Raw genomic sequence first — 20,775 nt, forward strand, 5'->3', positions numbered from 1 at the left:
TCAAATGCTTGGCCTCTATGGTCTATATGTAAAAAAAAAAACATGCCCTTAAGCATTTCTATTATTCTAGATTTGGATCGGGTGAAGAATGTATTTTAGATTTAGAGTCATAAATATGTAATCATTGTAAAATTGTTCTAATAATAATACATTTTCATTGATTAAGAGCCTTTTTACCATAAAAAGTGCCGTAAAACAAATGTGTGCTACCAGGAACCTTATTGAATTATGGTTGTAATTACTAATAAAATAAAAGTACACCATTAAAATAATATTCTACAAAAGGTAAATATATCACATTTTGAGGCTCACTAGCAATCTGCAGAACAAAATGTGTTAATCTTAACCATAAAACCGACATAATACACTGAAAAAGCAGATACTGTGCTCTGTATTTCAAAAAAATGTACAGCATGCAAGAAGAAAGAGCAGCATTCACCAACAAACTGTGTTCTCTCATCTTTGTTGTACATAAAATACATTTATTTTAATCATTTACACTCTATGGTTTATAGAGGTTAAGAATGTGATATAAAGGAAGCTTAAAGGTGGGGTAGGTAAGTTTGAGAAACCGGCTCGAGATACACTTTTTGTTATATTCCATGGAATGCTCTTAACATCCCGATAGCAATGAATATATTAAGTGCTTTGACAAAAAATCCATAAAGAAATGTCATCTGTGGAAGCCGTGATACTGTAAAAAGCACGACCAATCATTTTAGCCGGCCCAGCTAAAATAACTGGATGGCCTACCTGCCTGTCAGCCTTCCATCTGTGCACAAACTTATCTCGTGCCCTCATTGGTCATGTGCGCGTTCGTGTGTGTTGGAGGAGGGGCTCTGTAAGGAAGTGGCAGATTTTCTCCGGTAGTGTATTTTCAAATTCTAGCGATCTCGAGCCGGTTTCTCCAAAATTACCTAACCCACCTTTAAGCTATTTTTGGCTCTTTACTAGATGTAACAATGAAAATGTGATTCTGAGTGAGTGACCTGCGCAGTCTGGGAATCTTTGCTTCTTTAAGTTCAATGGCAGGGCTTCATCCCTCTGAACATAAATCTTAACCTTTCAACACACACACACACACACACACACACACACACACACACACACACACACACACACACACACACACACACACACACACACACACACACACACACACACACACACACACACACACACACACACACACACACACACACACACACACACACACACACACACACACACACACACACACACACACACACACACACACACACACACACACACACACACACACACACACACACACACACACACCACACACACCACACACACACGATAATTGGGGCCAATTAAGATAAGTCTAAGTTAACTTTTTCTCTCCCACATGCACATTGGGTTGTACAAAATGTCTCTTCATTTACACAAATTGCTCTGGAATCCTGGGTAGCTCAGTAATTTCCTGCCATTGAGGTGAAAGTGCACCTTTCATTACTTATACCATTCAACCAACACGGCTTTCTTGCTATTGGGGAACCAAAATGACTTCCATGAGCTAATTGCACAGCTTGACAAAGGCCTCTCATTGTACGCATTTGACTCTGCTATTGGAGCTCACACAAACGCCCTGCTCTGACTTCTTTAATTTCAATGGGCATGAACCCTGAGACACCTTTTCTTTTGGCACAGTATTGAAGCCATACCAGCACTGAATACATTTCAGTTCTATTCTATTGAGGTAGCTACTATTTTTTGTTTAAATCTCACTCTGTAGTGATGCCTTTTGAATAAAATGTCACATTTGTTTAGAGTATTAATGTTAAACCTGACTAGCACAGACAGGACCAATCTACTGTGCCCAACTTCCTGTCACCACATTCAAGAGTATCCCATTGTCCCTAGGGAAGTGCAAAAGATGTGTACAGGGCCCTGTTAACTCGGTTTCTAAAGACTTCCCCTTGTGTTTGTGAGCTTGTGAATCAGAGTCATTCAAAAAAAGAGAAAAGGAGGATTACGTTTGGTTGAAAGGAGCTTTGCTCGTTTGTAAGCATCAATTACTGAGACCAGTCAGCTCTGGAGTGAAATGATTTTTAGTTGAGCCAAGAGATACCAATGAATCACAAAAAAACACTTAATCTTCAAATGGCTTTTCATTACAATTTTATAGACTGTGACAGTGTTATATACTGTAGGAATATAAACTCCTATCTCACTGTGCCTGTGACTTTGATTCAATTCCCCTTAAAATCGAGGGTTGCTGTAAATTAATTCTGTGTCTGCTGGGATTTCTCCAATTCCAGAGGGTCATCTATAATACATGATGGGGTAAATGGTTGGGACCTGGTGAAAGCAGAGGCTAATGTTAGATTACAGCAGCTGGAGATGACCCAGCAGGTTGAGAGCAGGGCCTGGCAGTAATAAGCCACAGTGGGATCCCTCAGTGATGCATCAATGGTCCACACACTCAGACATAGACAGCGCAATTAAACACAAAATGAGAACCAGCGGTGCACATCAGCGGCGTTACTAAGTCATCTAACGGTACTCTGAAAGAAGACACAATAAAATCTGGGCCTGTGAAACTGAAAGGATGACCTGATGAGAGTTTTTATTATGGTCGGAGATTTATGACTTCCTTACTTGAGATGGTTAAGGTTTACATCATAAAAGGGATATCTTATTGAAATGCATTTAGTTTTTGTGCCTACATTGTTTTTATGATTAATCTTTTTAGAACAATAAAAGCTGCCATATATTGAAATGTGTGCTTTTGCAGAAGTGTATGCTACTGTTGATGTCCTTCTTTTCTGGCAACTTTCGTGTATTGTTTTAATAGTTACATGTGTCAGATTTGTCAGGAGATAATCCATAACAGACTGTGACATTATCGGAAAAGAACACACAATGCAGAGTGCATTATTCTTTCAAATTGATTAATCAATCATATTTAAAGGACATTTTAATTGTAAATAGAACAGTATAGGCTTTTTCTTTACTACATTAGAATAACACTAACATGTATGGGTGGCTTGGGCCAAAATGCCCAAAAAAACAAATATAACCAATGTAATTTACAAGTCTTTCAACAACGACATACACCACATAGTGGGTCTGAAGCCCTTGAGACACTCGACAGTCTCCAGCCCAGGGACAGTTGCCCGGGTGATAGAAGACAATTGGTGAGTACTCTCTATGGCTATTATATCACACTTCAACATATTACGTTTACACTTTAAAAAATGGCTTCTGTGGAAAGCTGGAGTAAAACCTGAGCATTGATTTATGTAAGTCAAGTTCTAGTGTGTTGCCTTCAATACTCTGTGCATAAGAATAAAAAGATAATGAGTGAATAATAACAATAATTATAGAGCACTAAGCATATAAATGCTTTAACCGAGCACAGAGACAGTATTGCCATTGTACAAATTCACTAATTGATTTATTTAAATACATTTTTATTCGTGCAATGGCTTTGTAGTTGACACTGATGTTTGTGCTTTTCTTACTAGCCAATCTGCTCCCTCAAGTCTAACAGATTTTGTTCAATAATCTGTTGGAGAACTGCCGGTCTGCTTTATCAAGGATCTCTCTGTTAGCATTCAGCACGCTGCTGTGCCTGGTAATGTGCTCTGGGCCCTAATTTCTGCCTGTGTCTCGGTTGGATCTGAAAATAAGTGAGATTTATGGTGTCAGCCTGAGTGACACGGGCCGCATGAAAAGTAGCGAATCTGCTGCCTGTCCTGCTGTTGCGATTAGCCTCTGCCTCTTCCTGCACTAACACATCCACAGCCTGACCCCACCGTGGATTCAACAACAAATGAACAGGTCAAGCGCAGTGTTGAGTTGGGGATTTTAGGCCCTGCATTATTCATGGAGCAGAAGAAAGAAGAGAGGGTGGTAAACACAGTATATACTTAGTCTGTACACCTATTATTGTAGGCCCTTTATCGTTTCCACTGCCCTAAAACCAACAATCTTACCAGATAAACCCAAAAGATCAACAACCTATGAGAAAACCCGAAACACCGATTGTGATGATTTTAAAAACAATGATTAATGACATGTCATTGGACAAGAGCCTCTTTTTGATCTTTCAGGTGACATTTCAAGAGCAAAATCATAAATAAAAAAGGGCTATGAATGAAGTATGCCAATACTCAAATTACTCTAAATGAAATATTCATAGTTCTGATAAACATGTTCATCCCTTGGCGATAAAGTATGCGTACGTGTACGGAATGTTAAATGGGAGTAGAGGGATAGTGAATTATGTGCTGTAGACATTAAACGCCACGCAGGCAATGTCCTGAAGCTATTAAGCAGACTTAAAGAGACATGTCCTTTCATCAGCTCTTCTCTGCACATTGTGCAATGTTCAATGTGGCACTTCCTCCCTTCTATTCCAGTGGGCGTTTAATTGGCTAGAACCGAGAAACATGGAGGAGAGTGGGAATAAAGGCCTTGGTACTGTAGCACCATGCAGAGCGATACATCACTGCATGACAGCGCATTGAAGTGGCGGGATGGTTGTGAAGCCAACATGCTGCCTTTTAATGAGGGTCTCTCTCATGCTCCTTCCTCTTCTCTTCCCACTCTTTGCTCCCGCGACAATGAGCCAATTCCACTCCAGTCTTCCCTTTTCCTCGCTACTTCCCAGCTGACCGGATGAAGGTTGCAGCATTATAGGTGGCACACAAAGAGCTCCAGTGAGTGGCAGTGCCCTAGGAGTCTCATGCTGGTCAGACATCAGTTCTGCTCATTACTGTTGGCTGTGGCTGCTATGGGAAAAAGACTGACTCTTTTGCTGCTTTGATAGCTGATTTGCTCCAGAAATGGTCAGTTTGAAAGAAGAGGTAATGGGAGATCATGGTGAGGATCATATGGACAGGATAAATGGTTGACTCAAAACGACCAGTCTTACTATCGCTTAGTTGGTACCTCATTCACTAATTAGGAAATATTATAGAAAGGGCACTTCGTTCCTTGTCTAAGCACATAGTTGAAATATGTGAAAGAGCTGAATTGTCAGGCGGATGGCTGATAGTGAAGGGTGTAGATTGTGGCCCATGGAACATTTGCTTGTGTTACTTCTAAAATTCACAATACTGTAGTTCTTAATGTTTTTCTGTTCCTTATTTTCCATGCTTTTGCCAACAAATTTCTAACCACATCTTCACTAATTACATGCATATGCCTACTAACCCCATTAAAGCTAGTTATCTTGTGCATTAATCCATATACAGAAGTGTTAAAATGACAAGTTGTGGTATCATGGGGGCAGATTTGCTTTACTTATCTTTTGGCTAGAAGCAAAGTCTTGCTCGGATCTTTACTGGTTGCCTGACAATATTTCTGAAAGTCAATGTATTTCCCACATTTTCAAACTATTATTTTATGGGAAATTCATTATCATTCCCTTTTGCCGTTTCTGCAAAAAGCTCAATGTAGAACCACTGTCTTTATATATCAAATTCCTTGACCTATTGTAAGTGTCTCTGACAAAAATGAAAATAATAAAGCATTTGACTTCTGAATGTCTGACCTGAATTTAACTTTTGATGACTAGGCCAGTGTGTTAAGCAGCATAGTAAAAAAGAGAATATTAGACAAAAGCACTGATTCATCCCGACACTTCTCACAGTATCTAAAAGAAAAAGTGCAGCATAAAGTTGTACGGAAACTCTGGAGCTTAAAGTGCACACAGTGGTGGAGTGATTTATGTTGTATTGTCCCCTCCCCGAACTTAAAAAGAAGGGCAACCAATGACGTCTCAAAAACTCTTCAACCTAGCTGCTTGGTCAGTTATGCAAGAGGATTAACACCTCGTGGAAAATATTGATGTTTAAGTCACATAGAAAAGCTCTCAACAGTAAATTATTTATGAGTGAACATGATTTAAGAGGTAAACTTTGACTGTGGGGAAAATGCCACAATGACAAGCTGCTGACAGCAATAATCCCCCCACAAATATTAATTATAATCTTATCTGTCCTTGATTCTTTAGTCTACACAAGTTGCTGACAGTTCTGTATAATCAAGTGTTTTACAATGCAAAGAGACTATCCAGGGTCTATTTTAAATATTTTATTTTCTGAAGAGCCAAACAAAATAGGACAGCAAATAAGTTTATGCACTGCAAGTACTCTGTGCTGCATGCATTCACCTTCAGGGCATCTCTTATAAACACACCACTCTAATAATACGAGTGCATTAAAAGAGGGATTATTATTGTCTGTACCTGCAAGATAAAGTTAGGAATTATCTCGGGTGGTGGTGGAGGTTCAGAGCCACCCTCAGGAGTCTAGTGGCCATGAAATGCGCTTCATGCTGTGAAAATGAGGTTGTGAATAAAACATGGCCGAACGTGGAAGAACAATATTTTACATTTATAGGATAAATCCCCTGCAATTCTCATGAATACCACACCTGTAATATATCTAGATCAATGGGTCAGGAGGGAGGGGAGGGTGTCCCTGGTGAGTTTCAACAATAGTCAGACTCAGCTCCGGAGGAATCAAGGTCAGGCATCAGCGACACATCTAGCTCTCTGCTCACCTAGAGATGACTGAGAGAGAGCTGCAGAGGCTCATGGGAGGGAGCTGCTGGGTGCTTTGACTGATGCTCTGGTGCTGTGAAGGCTCTCTGGTGCCCCTGCTGTTTGCCCATTGAGCTGGGGCCCCAGAGGCTAGAAGGCCAGGGAACAACCCTCCCTACTCAAGTCTGCTCAATTTCAGCCCAATATCTATCACACTCAGCCGATCGATGAAGAGTTCTTCCCCAACAGCCAACCATGCCTGTGGGGGATGACCTCCTGATCTCTGGTCTGATTTCTTCTCCCGGGTCTGATCGAGATCTATACTAGCAGCTTAGCTTGGCTTAGCTTGGCTTGGCCTCTGGACACAGACCTATCTCAGCGGGCAGAAAGGTCAGCTCCACTGTAGAGTCCATTACCGCTTACAAAAATACACACATTCCTCTCAAACCTCAGTGGGCCAAGACAAAAGTTGGAAAGAATAGAAGTTGGCCACTGTGGAGTGGGATGTTAACAATTATGGTGAGATGTGAGATATGGACGTGTGACGACCCTATCACTCTGAGATTGATCTGTCAGTCTACATCCTGTCCTTCTCCTCATCCCTGCAGCATTCTTTGTTACCTTGCTGTACAAACTATTTACACGAGAACTGACAGGCTGAGGAGAACAAAGAGGGCTGAGGTGACGTGGATTAAGGTTCAAAGCATTCAATTCGAGAAACTAGAATACACTGTTCTGTAAGTGGTTCCAAACGGTAAAGGCCTTCACCGTTTTCTGTGTGCAAAGCAAAACAAAACTTTTACGCAAATGCATGAATCAAACAATGCCTCCATTCTTCTAAGAATCACAATGGTACAGTAAAGAAGTTATCTGACCTCGCTCCCGGAGGAGCTTTTAAAAGCATTGTGGGAAGGTTAGTTTGAATGACTGATAATTATCAGTTTAGCAGAGATAGATTCCGCTGCAGCAAAATGTATTAATTTAACACTCTGATCACACAAGGAAGGTTATGTGAGTGTGTGCTTCAAAAGGTAACAAACTCAGCTCATACAGTCGCTATATGGCATTTAAATTAAAAAAGCATCTCAGGGTTAATCGTCTTCTTGAGTGACATTGGAGAACTTTGCTATTAACCTCAGTGTATCTATTCTTTTTCAAAGTAACTCCCAGTTTACCTTAGTGTCATAAGGTACAGTAATTCAGCTCATAACTTCCTCACTTGTTACCGTACATGCACTCAGGGAAAATGTGTCAGTACTGTTGCATGCCCTTTACCTCCTGACCTGGCAAAGGAGTGTGGGAACATGGATGTATTAAGCCATAAAGTGTAGAGGACTTCCATGTGTTGTGGATTAAGTGACCATTCGTCACAATCTGTTGTCCATAGCATTACATGTAGTACACCACATGTGCATACTGCGGCAGCCTCAATCACTGCTACACACTTCATCATCAACCTCTAAGCTGTAGTAGATGCTAATGAATTTTATGTTTGAAGGTCCATCTATCAACCCCTCATTGTAAAATGTATGACTCATTCTGCTTCATCCTGATCCACTGAAAAGCGGAGGCATGCTACCAAGTCTGCCTTAAGTCAGGTACTTTAAGCAGAGTGTACAGTACAGTACATGGTCTTTCGATAAACATCTTGCATGATATTGCATGCATCCATGCGGCACTCCTGCAGGATTAGCTGGCATATACGTGCTCATGTCTGTATGACTAACTATGCTTTTGATAAATGGCTCTCCTGATCTCACTTGCCTGTTAGAGAAGATGTGCATTGCAACAGAGGGAATGGAATTGAAAGGAGTAAAATGAAACATTCATTGGATGATGTTGATAGATGACTTTATCATGTGAGAGCAGAAGTGGCCAGAGAAGGCCAGGGTGATGATGTATTGTTTAACGATACATTGGAGCGGTTGTGAATACAAACGGCTGCTTTCATTTCTCCTCATCTCTATGCCCGCGAATGCTCATGTGAGTGAGCACAGTTTGGTGTCTCGGCTGGAGCAGGAAGACTGATGAGTCCAGATATGATGTATGCCCTGTCCTCCTGCTCCCTCTCCATCACCAGGCATCCACAGCATGGGTAATGATGATGAGGGCAGCCAGGACAGGAGCGCATTACTTCACGATGGTAAAAGATAATGGACCAGCCTCCTACTGTGCAGAGAAATTCGCTCAGGCATCCAATTACTGCCTTTAAAATTCATCTAAAGATGACCCAAAAAAACACACAGCTCTTTCACACTTTAAGTGAAATGGAGAATGCCAACATGAGAGGGCGGAGGGTGACAAGGGAGGCAATTAATATACATTGTTAATATATTAATGTATGTTTGTCTGGAGCGAGGCGACACTATAGGGGGAGAGGAGAGGTAGAGAACAGCAGATGAAGAGAAAACCAGTCAGTATTACATTCGACAGAAAGGGTTCGTGGCATTTCCTCGCTCTAAACCGATTTAGATTTTGAGTACTCTTTTCATTTTCAGCTTTTGAAATAATTGCTGCACTTGCAGAAATGACTGCTTTATGGTTTGAAATTGGTGACAAAGTGGTGAGCGGTGCTCTGAGCCCTGCTAATGCAGGTTTGTCTGTGGCAATACACAGGAGGAGCCTTCTTCAAAGGGAACAAGGGAAAAAAAGAGTTGTGTCTTTCAAAACGTTGTTGCTGCTCTCCCAGAGGTGTCACCCATGGCAGAACCCATCACTTGGCTGGAAAAATGCAATAAAAATACCTTTTTATAATAATTGATTCCAGCAAGGGCATGGTAATTTAGAACACGATATAAATTGGCTGGGAACGGGTCTGTGGAGCAATTGAAGTAATAGGCTATAAATGTGATCAAACCCAAAATAAGCTTCTCATTTTTAATAGTCATTAGCTTTATTACATTACAACCTTTTGAGACATGGTCAGTTATGGATCTTCATTTGGTTTATGAGTTTATTTCTGGTCAAAAAACAATTACTGCAGCTTTTCCATTACGACTAAATACAGTCTAGGCTGGGTATTAGACTAATTAGTGCTCATTACAGATGAAAAGACCTTCTAGAGCAAAACCACGGAGCTGTTGTGTCAACAGATGCCCTCAGCATGCTCTGTGAAGTCTCCCCTCTCAACTTGATTAAAAAAAAGTGTGTTTCTTCCTCTCCGCTTTCTCTGAAAACACCACACTTTTCCCCCAAGTCTTTTCACCTCGCCTCTTCTTTTTTCATCTGTAGCCTTGATTCACTGCCTACATCACTGATCACTACTTCAACATATACAACATAGACAAAAAAAGGCTTAGAGTTCATCTTAACATGGAGTTACAATTGTAGCTAACTAAGAAGACAACTAGATAACCATATAACCCTTAAAGTGGACCTATCATGCTATATTATAATAATATAGTGTAGGACCATACCTATATAAGGCATACATTTTATACTTTTTTTTTTTCAAAATACCAAACAGATCATGCATTTTAGCCATGCCTCATGTCGCTCAATTTGAAATTGTTTAGCTCTGTTTTTGCAAGGGCTGATTCTGTGAGAACAGCACCATCTACTGGCCTGGCATATGTACTACAGCGTCTCCAGCGCTTTCGAACGGCAATGGCCGTGGCTGTCTCCTCCTGATTGGTGGAGTTGGCCCAATAGCCGTAGCGCCACCGTCCTGACGTCAGGACAGTGTTCAAATCTGGATCAGTTTTTATCAGATCCGTTGCAGCCCCTTTTTTAGAGATTTGGGTATGGAGGAAAATAGAGAGGGTTGTGTTTTCTGACACTTGGTGAGTTCCCTGGAACACCGGGGACACATATTCATGTATAAAAGACGTACAAAAGTGCATTTTGCATGATAGGTCCCCTTTAAGCAATATTGTGTGATATTAATGCTGACTGTCTGTGATGTTATTTTGCTAATACTAAACAGAACTGGCTTACCGCCATGTTCTGTTCAATACTTCAGCTCTCAGAGACCCAGATTTGTTTCTCAGGAGTTAGGGGATGGAACAAGAGGCATAAACACGAGTAAATGTCGGACTTGCAATCGACCAGTGGTGCAAAAGAAGATAAGTCAATGTTGCTCTGATTCTGCTAGCTGAGTGAGTAATGTTCAAAGCTTGTGAAAAAGGGATAAATCGACATATTTCAGATCAGTTGCTGAATGCTGACTAACCACGGCCTCAGAGATTTCCACAGAATTTGTTCAACACTTGTTCAACTCTATCCAAGGCTCATAGACATTGTTCTTATAAATCTTCCAAATCTGAACTACAGAGTAGTGGAAACCTGTATTATGTTCAGTCAACTTGTACTCTTTTTCCTCTGCAGTACAGATCTAATTGCAACCAACAGTCTCTAGAAGCAAAAGGAAATTGGATATTGTGGGCTGACATATTTGAATTGTTACATCGGCGTGGTTTTCCATGATGATTATATTATATAATATATATTATATTCCCATATTGCAATAGTGGTGTTTCCCGTTTTAAAGTCATCCACCATTTGTTTTATGAACATTTGGATAAAGCTGTGCCCTGGTCTCCCAGTCACTACATCCCACCACCAACGAAGCATTACTGGGCATGTTATAACATTTCTTCTGTCCGCCCACATTTCATATAGCTCTGCTACATCTCCATCTTCACGACTCTATTAGTGACTTCAGTTATGTGTGCCGCAACCGGTTTTCTTTTCGAATCACTGATTTTGTTTCCACTTTGGAAGACGCAATATGGGGATGTTGGGCGATGTGTGTGTATGTGTGTTTGTAAGGGGGGTTGACAGCGCTGCTCTTACATTACAGTACCTTACTTCCTTTTTTTCTATCAGTGAGGAGTGTAGCAGGGGGAAGGAAGAGGAACGTATCTGTGGGCCTTTCATGCCACAGTGATCCCAAGTAATCTAATTCAGCCTTCCTCTTTCTCGCTTGTGTGCTTCTCTCATATTGGTGCATGCAGATTGCAAAAAGCTGCGTGTGTGTGTGTGTGTGTGTGTGTGTGTGTGTGTGTGTGTGTGTGTGTGTGTGTGTGTGTGTGTGTGTGTGTGTGTGTGTGTGTGTGTGTGTGTGTGTGTGTGTGTGTGTGTGTGTGTGTGTGTGTGTGTGTGTGTGTGTGTGTGTAAGAGTGAGGAGACAGAAAAGAGGACAGAAGGAGACAGACAGAGTTAATGAGTTCTGAATGTGTCTGCATGAGTATTTGTGTTGTGTGTTAAGTACCATGGGGTGGCTGGGGATGATGTGCACCTTGGGAAGTTGTCTGTGCGGAAGAAGCACTTGGACGAAAATGAATTTGAAAAGCGAAGAGAAAGTCTCATGATGGAGCAAAAATAAAATAAGTTAAATTGTCCAAATCAACGTCTTTTCAAAAAAGGCTAAAGATGTGAATGTTTGAACATTTCAACACATTCTGACATGATAGCAGCTAATTCACTGAATCACTGACAGGTCCTCTAAAATAATAGCTAATCAATGTAAGGAACAGGCAAAATGAAGTCTTTCTGCACACCCAGGTCACACACACACAGTTCAATACACATCTTAATCTCATGACACACTCCTACCTAAATAACTCTGTCCCTAATTGATTTATCCTAGTTTAGCAAATCATTCTAATATCAGGTTAATTATCCAATAAAGAGATGGATTTTTGCCACTGTCATGATTTATAGTGAGTCATTAAAATCCCTTCTTTTATGAAAAAATGGAGCAGGTTGATTGAAGAAATGCTTGTTAGATTTTGAAGGGGTGGACACTTATTTTACAAAACAATACAGGTGACTTGTTCTCTCCTTCATCATACCATTGCAAATAAAGTTAAATAAACAGGATTTTATTCAGACAATAGCTAATTATGGTCAATTATTTTTTAAGTAGAGATTTTGAGAGATAACAATGTGAATCAAAGTTGCAATACTTTTGTCAGTGGAAGATGTAAAAGCAAACTATGTATTCCTAGAGAAAAGGAAGCAGGCTGCCGATTCATCAGTGACATGAAAAAGATGTGAGAGAAGGAACTCGAACAATACTGCAGCATTAAACACATTGCTTCAATTATCCTGAGAATGGATCAGTGGGTGATGCTGCGCCGCATTCCTCTGAATCAAGGAACAGCCACCCACATGCATCTATCATCCACACAGCTACGGGCAATACTTAGAGAATAACACAACAGTCAGGTCTTTATCATGCAGATCAGAAGCACCGAAATAAAAAATGAATGCGGTTTTTTGTTTTAGCAATCAGCGCTGAGGTGACAGTAGGCTTTCTCTTAAATCGACACACTTTGATGTTGCTCATTTGTTCACCTGAATGTTCTTGATCTAAATCAGAAGCAGTGCACTCTGGGTCGCTGAACAAAACTCGCAATGTGAAGTTCTATAGGGGGAGCTTGGCTTAATCTACACAACAGAGAGTACCTGCGCCTCGCTGAGGGAGGCACACCGCTCTGGGCTCCCCTCAGGCCAGAGCCAGAATGCTGACCCATCTGAGGCCTGCTGGGAGGCTTCTAGCAAAGTCTGCGAGCACAGACCCACGCCATCGCTCTGCCTTTTTTATCCAAGCAGCAGTACGTGGAGAAAGTAATCAGATCCTTTACTTAAGTAAATATAGCAATATAACAGTGTAAAAGGTCTTTGTTACAAATACACATCCAGGTAAACTTACATTATAACAGCAAAATAAAATATATTTTTAAAAAGGTTATATATGTATGACTCAGTATGCAGGATGGCCCTCTCAGAGTGTTTTGGGGTAAATGATTGCAATATTGTTACTGTTGTATATGCAGAATATTGATTTTGTAGCTGGATATGGTCGAACTAATTGCACTTTTTTGTATATTGTTGAGTAGTGTAGGAGGTATTCAAGAAAATGTTTGAGTGTTTAGCTTATTTTTTATTTATTTTCAAAAGATTGGATAGCACTAAAAGCACCTCTGGTGTGTGTAGGCAGGCAGGTCCAGGACCAGCATGCATGTCTTTTTAGAAACTAATCACATATTTTGTGAAATCCTAAATAATTTAAACTTGACATCAATTTATGAATACATATGCATGTAGTATTTTTAGGCCAGAATATTTTACTCAGCAAGGTGTACAAGCAAACATCCTTGGAGCTCAGCATGCTATGATGTTGTTCCTAAATTCTTAATTGAACATCTTCTAAAAACATATGACTAGTTTGAGAATACATTCATGTTCCTCCCCAAGACTTCAACCAGACATGATTAAAAGTGCAGAAAGGTATTTCAATTATGTGTTGAAAGAAAATATATGCAAATGTCCACTTGAAGTGTAAATTAAAGAATGTGGTGCTCGACATTTCACAGTGCAGCCATCTCTCTGGGAGTGGCAGTGTGCTGGAAGCGGCCTCACTCACCATGGCCAGTGGCACGATGCCCGCCAGGTCCTCCTGCGCCAGCTTGATCTCCGTCTCAGCCTCTTGTGTGGCGGCACGACTGGACGGGTACTCCACCTGCCAGGCCATCCAGCGGCTGCCCAGCGGCTCCGGAAAGCTTTCCATTTTCAGATCCACCTGGAGCACCCTCTGAACTCCCATTTCAGACCTGCCAGATAACAGGAAAAAAGTGTCAATGAATGGTTAAGCAGATGGCTGGGCGAGAGTTGAAAAAGGTACAGCATGTGTGGATGTGCTTGAGTTCCTGAGCTTATTCAACTGCTTAAATGACGGCAAAAAGCTAAAGCTGATGAATGTGCCTGTGGTTGAAATCCATGATATTTTACCAACTGAGATTCTCCCTGTGTGTTTGCCTCCCTGGTCAACACTATGTGATGGAATAATATCACACCACTTTTTCTATATTCCACTCACAATTTTCCAAATTGTTATGCACTGTAAATAGAGCCACAATTTCATGGCTGGATCACAGGGAAGTTCAAAGGTATGCATCGCCAGGCGTCACCCCCGCTAAGGTGTTGATGTTGGGCTTCGTCACCGGTGCCCTTGTTTGCCGTACTAGAGCGTAAATAAACGACACATTTTGGCACAATCTAAGGAAGGCCCGAATTAAGTCAGACAAATTGAGAGCGTTGATAATAAAATTTCCCCGTAGCGCTATAAGTCTCTGGTGCTCACAGTTTAAATATAGCCTGGAGGCAGAAAAGGTCAGCTTTACACGGGAGCCGGAGGAGATGGGAAATGGCACAAGATCTGTTAGCCACGTTTTGCGTGTCAAATGGCGGGACTTGGGGCCAATACATTTCATGCATGGTCTCTGTGGCACACCGGCACAAAACAGCAGCGTGTAATTTGAACATGGTGAGGGGGAGAGAGACAGAGAAGAGGAAAGATGAATAAATCCACATAGTATTTAGTTTGGAGAGAGAGGGGGCATACAGTATAACATGTATCAAATACATGTACTGTAAAGCACAAGGCAGAAAAAAGATAACTTACATTCTAAATTCAGAAGTAGAATAAACAAAACATTGCCATAAAACAGATTATTCATGTGAGAAAGACAGAGCAAATGTATGACACCTAAATTATAAATAGGAGACTAAAAACAGTAAAACAATAAATAATGGAAAATGTTGTATCCAGTGCTCTCATATTCACGTAGGTCTGACACTATTTCCACATCATGCTCATTGTATTCAGTTTTATTCTGAGAGAATGAAAGATGTGTTGTGCAGCAGAACACAACAACCCAATTTTCACATCCAACAGAGGTGTGTATGAATAATTAAGATGACAACCAAATAACTTGTGTCACATTTCATAACAGCGTTCCAATCAGAGCAACGAGCAACTGAAGGCGTAGTACGACATCATGGACTTACATAACCCGTCCCACAATGCTTTGGGAAAAGACAGATGCTAATCTCAGGTCGGTAAAAACCGGAGGTTCATCAGGCAAACAGATGATGCACTGAACGTCCAGAAATAAACATTTGAGAGTTTTTAGAGTCAGTGAGCGTCACACAGGACCTGTGTCAGCCATCAGCAGAAATGGCCTACTTTCTACAGCACACGCACACTTTTGCTCTGGAAAATATCACACACTTTAGGCATGCAATTAGAAAGACAGGCAAAAGAATGAAAGAGACTGCACAGCACAAATGTTTCATTATACACCGCCAAGTACATGAGCTAAACTCACACCTTCACAAACTTAAAGAGCCTCAAGATAAAGACAGAAAAGTTTACTGATATTAGCTTTTCCTCCCCCTTCAGATATGTCAATTGTTTCCCTCCTCGCATCAAGTTGGCAGAGTTAAATAGCGGCTGCGAAAGTTATAAATGCTATGAGTTTTATTTTATTCCATCTTAGAATAGAAATGCCAGAGAATTTAGATTATAAGAATTGACATCGTAGGTTAAAATTAGACCCTCTGCTTTATTTTAACATGGAGACAAGCTGTTAATTCAGGATTTTTTGTGACAGAAATATCCAACTTCAAAAGATGACAGCAATATAAAAACAAGGGAAAGTGAAGGCAAGGAAAGAAAAGGATCTTAGGGTAGTGCAAAGTTGAGATCAATACAAAACGAAGACATTCAAAGACATGCAAACTATCTTCTTACTTTGGACATTCTTTGCCTTTCATTAAAGAAATGAATAAAAACAATGGCAGAGTGGACAACAAGTGAGTTTGCAATATAGTAAAACATGTAAAAGAATTATATAATAAAGAAATAACATGTTGTAAGTAGTTCATTTATTGCATTTTTTATGGTGACTTAAAACCAAAGCTGCTGCAGGTTGTATATCAAGCTAGCCAATACATTGAAAGGTGAAAAAAAGTGAACAATGAACATTCACGTCTCAAAAATGAAACCTGACAGAAGCGTGAGTGTCGGGGTGAATAAGACTTTGACGCTTTACACCAGAGTGCCATCCTGAGCCGACATGCCCTCTTTAAAGTCTGCTAATCGCACAGATCGCTGAGGGAAACTGTTCATTTCTCTGTCACTTCCAGCATGGGGTCTAATTCAATTAGTAGCAAAGGGCCCGGATGCGCGCCACACAGCTGGTCACAGCCTGATAATTATCTGTAAACTAGCTGTGGTTCGGCTGAATCTGAGGCCAGACAGACGACCAGAGGGCAGCCAAAGGCAATAGAGAGGGGCTCAGTAGATAACAGGCCCTAAAGTTGGAAGCAGCTGGCCCTTTGGCTTTGGAGACCAAAATGGAGAGCGAATCAGACTGGACGGTGCTGCCCGAGACCGCTGACAGCTGACTCCCTGAGAGTAGCAGAGAGCTGGCTGTGAGGATGCTGTTTAGGCACATTCAGGATGCACATTCATCAACACGACACCAGCAGATCTGTCCGATACGCAGTGACACACAATGAAACATAAGTGCATAGCTTGGCACCAAAATGTGACTCAGTCAGTTATTTCTAATTAAAAAAAGTAGCAATAACTGAACAAATTACAAGGAATTGGTTAAGGATGTTAAATGATTAAGCTCAACAGGGAAGGATCTTGTAAATGAAATATACAATTGAAAATATAATTATAAAGTATCTTTTAATGGGTAATAGAAAAAAGGATAACACAGAGCATGAATCCCTGCTTAGTTGTGAATATTATTGATGTGTTTGTTATCTGTTGATTGTATCCTATAAATCATGTTTAAAATATGTTTATAATCAACATGATCAAAACAAGGATCTGTTTAGGATGTAGTATTTCTATATATCAAAATGAGTTTTTTCAGTTTCTTGCTTAGAGTTAGAGGAGAAGTTTGATAGCACCCTCAGAAACAGCTCTTGGTCTAAAGTTTCCTGAAATGTCCAACCATTGCTTTAATCATTTGATCTATAAATGCTGAAAAATACACATCACAAACTCCTACAGCACAGGGTGATGTCTTTGAATAGCTTGTTTTGCCTGGCAAACAGCCCAAAGGCTTCAGAAATTCAATTTCTTATAATAAATAACAGCAAACACTGAAAATTGAGAGGATGAAATGGAGTTCAAAGATCTGGATGAAGCAAAGTCTGCCACCAACTATATTTCATTTTTGCCAATTAGTTGTCTTACACTCTGTTCCTTTAAACGTTTAGCCAATTATCTAAATAGTTGCTGATTCATTTTGTGCCAATCATATTGATTTACCTAGTATTGGTTCCTATCTGCAATTATCAAAAGGTCATGAGGTGTCAGCAGGTAGCTTTCAAGTTTACACAAATAGTTAACTTGGCATTACATCTTCCACATGTCCTTTCCTAAGTATCGTCAACAAATCCAAACTTCCATTGATCGGCTGTCGTCTCTTCTTACACAGTCCAAAAAGCTCTTTGCAGAGGGATTCAGCTCCATCTTATCTTGATGAGACACGTTAGAGCGCTATTGAATTTAGACTGCAAGAAGGTTAAAGAAAGATAGATTTAAATGTCAAAATGAACAAACAGAAAAAGGACAAAGTTATTGGAAGAGTTTCCTTTTTAGCAGATTTCTCTGGAGAAATAGCTGTAATTGAAAGAGCTTCTTTTGTCCCATTATCAAACTCACAGTGTCAATGTGACACTCCTTGTTTAATCTCTCCCTGATGTGGTAGGATCCGTGTGCCCACTGTCGCACCCGATGGGGATTAGAGAATAAGAGAGAGATACACATAGAGTCTTTGAAAAAAGTGACATTTTCAGGTCCAATTTAGTCATTTCTCAGCTTGTACATCAAGTATTCTAGACATCCATCTTCTTCACTTAATTATAACATTGTAACAACAGAAACATTTCTGAGGTCAGGCCAGAGTTTTGTATGTTTTATGTATAACATACATGACGCAAGATGTTGAGTACATACCACGAAGGGCCATAACAAACCTCAACAGAGCAGGACGTAACACGCTGACTTCCTGGAACAAGAGATGTTTAACAGAAACACAATGGCAGATGAAAATGCATAATGCAGGCTCCTGGAAGCACAGCACGCCATCCACGGCAGTTTCAGGCAGCTGTGTGTGTGTGTATTTGTGTCTGTGTAAAAGGGGGGCTTCATGCAAACTCTGAACTACGTGTGGAGGCAAAAAAATAATCAAATTTGTGGCTTCAGTGGTGCCTGAAAGCAGCACCTTGAAGCGCTGCTGTTCTCATGCTCTGTCACCTGGAACAGCAATAAACCAGTCAGCACAATGAAACACACACACACACACACACACACACACACACACACACACACACACACACACACAACCAAGCATCTGAATGTGTGTCTGCAAACACTGTGGACCTAATCACTCATGCTAGATGTTTTTTTTCTAAGTCTAATACAAACATCAATACTGTATGCAACAAATGTCTCAACTAACAATAAAATGTCTGCTACATGTGTTCGCTTCTCTATAAAACCTTCTACTACATGCAAGTATTACAGCCTGTCAAATGCATATCAGTTGCTAGATTCAAACATTTTTATGCTGTTGTGTCAACAAACTTAAGTACACAATATCGCTCTGCTGCAAACAGGAGTACTGCGAGACTGAGAAACGTACATTTCACAAATCTAATTTATACTATTACAAAAAGCTCAACTTAAAGACTGCAAATTACATTTGTTTCCATCATCAATTAATCTGGTACATATTTTCTCGTTTACATTATTATCACTAGTAATTATAATGTCTACATTTTTCACGTATTCCTTGATTGTAAAATGTTGTTGTTTAACCAACTGATCAATACTCCAAAAGATGATGTATAAATTCCTCTTTTGGAGAAACTGGAACCAGAATTTGTATTTTTGCTTGAAAAGGACTGAATGATTGATCCACCCTAAAGATAGTTCATTAAAGGCCTATTTGAATACTAATCCTTTATGCTCTACACCATTTTCATTCAAGAGCTCCTATGTGCAAATACTGCACTTTCATTACGCTGAATTTTTATTATAGAGTTTGATTTATGACATCTTACTGACAATCTTTGGTGGCGCATCTGAATGTGAATGTGAATGCTAAAAGGCTGAAATCTCCCTCCACTTTTTTTCATCCAACTCATTAAATATATTTTCTGAATTTGTAGCTTCTTGATAACCTCAAAGCCTTTCAAACAGGAGAAATCTGTGAATGGCAAATGTAAGAAGATGGACTGTAATTATAAAGTCATATTTTCAGGTTGTATAAAACCCACAGATTTTCTTTCAAAATACAAAACAAATAATGACCTCAATGGTGGCTCATGCCTGATTATTACAGACGTCAAGAACCCAGTGATGTATCTATTAAAGTGATCTTATTGAACACAGAATGGTAATGGATAGATAAGGGTGATGATGAACTGACACCTGAGCAGTTAATTAGATATGTCATGTGATTTTTAAGACTGCTTATTCAAAATATATTTGATACCATCCTGACGAAAAGCCTATTTGAAGTGAATTATCCCACTTCCTATAGGTTTCCCCCTCAGAGGTCGGCACCTCAGTCTTTTTGGGTCTGATTTCTGAGAAAATAACCAAATGGTCACAGCATGCAGCACAATCCCTCCGCTGAGGGAACCCTTCAGAAACTGCCACATCATCACGGCTCTCTGATTAGCTGCTGTGCAATCAGAGCAAATCAATCAGAACCTGAATGCATTATTGCTAGGGATACATTCAAAGGCCAAAATGTCATTTATTTAACGGTATAATATTGCATATGGACTGGATTTTGAATTGGGTATTTATTATTATAATAATATTCATGAATAGCCCAATTTTACGGAGTAGTTTGAGTGAGAGCTGCACAGTAGTAAATTGTGGCCTTATGATGCTCATTTCAGGTTTCATAATTATATATTGGCTTCTACTGTGACATGTTTACATGCTTTAATGTTTAAAAAAGGTCTCATACTGCCTGTGCTGCAGCGCCTCTTTTCACCCTCTGTCTGAAACCAGAGCCCAGTCTGCTCTGATTGGTTTGCTGGCCGGCGCTCAGAGATGTAAAGGAAAGGGAAAACCCCCAAAAAGCATTATAGGGCCCCTTTAAACTACTGCATGGCAGAGGAAACTTGAGTGCAAATCGAGGTATGGTGAGTCCATTAGTATCTTTACATTCCAGATGATAATTTCCCATTGTGTTCCTGTGAAAGTACAGCAAGAGAGATGGTGGAGAAGAGCCAAAAGGTGGGAAGAGGGGGGAAGCGTGGGAGGAAAAGCACCCTGGGATGCATTTACACAGGGGACCTTTGCAATTCAGCCTTGTCCAGAATAATAAGGGAGATATGTGACAGGATGAGTAAAAAGGTGTAAATTCTCCCTGAAACACTTTCAAATAAAGAGAAGACAGCGATGAGAATAATAGTGATAA

At 40.2% G+C, this 20,775-nt stretch overlaps 1 protein-coding gene across 1 annotated transcript in view; it reads right to left on the reverse strand.

Annotated features, from left to right (window-relative positions):
- si:dkeyp-14d3.1 (transmembrane protein 132C) overlaps window positions 1–20,775 on the reverse strand; it is a 120,940-nt gene that overhangs the window by 23,115 nt on the left and 77,050 nt on the right. Inside the window, exon 4 of the mRNA XM_034117676.1 lies at window positions 13,893–14,079. Within this exon, the coding sequence (XP_033973567.1) occupies window positions 13,893–14,079 (187 nt within the window). The remainder of the gene's footprint in view (window positions 1–13,892; window positions 14,080–20,775) is intronic.

This window comes from Trematomus bernacchii, unplaced genomic scaffold (assembly GCF_902827165.1).
Source record: "Trematomus bernacchii unplaced genomic scaffold, fTreBer1.1, whole genome shotgun sequence".
Classification (NCBI taxonomy): domain Eukaryota; kingdom Metazoa; phylum Chordata; class Actinopteri; order Perciformes; family Nototheniidae; genus Trematomus; species Trematomus bernacchii.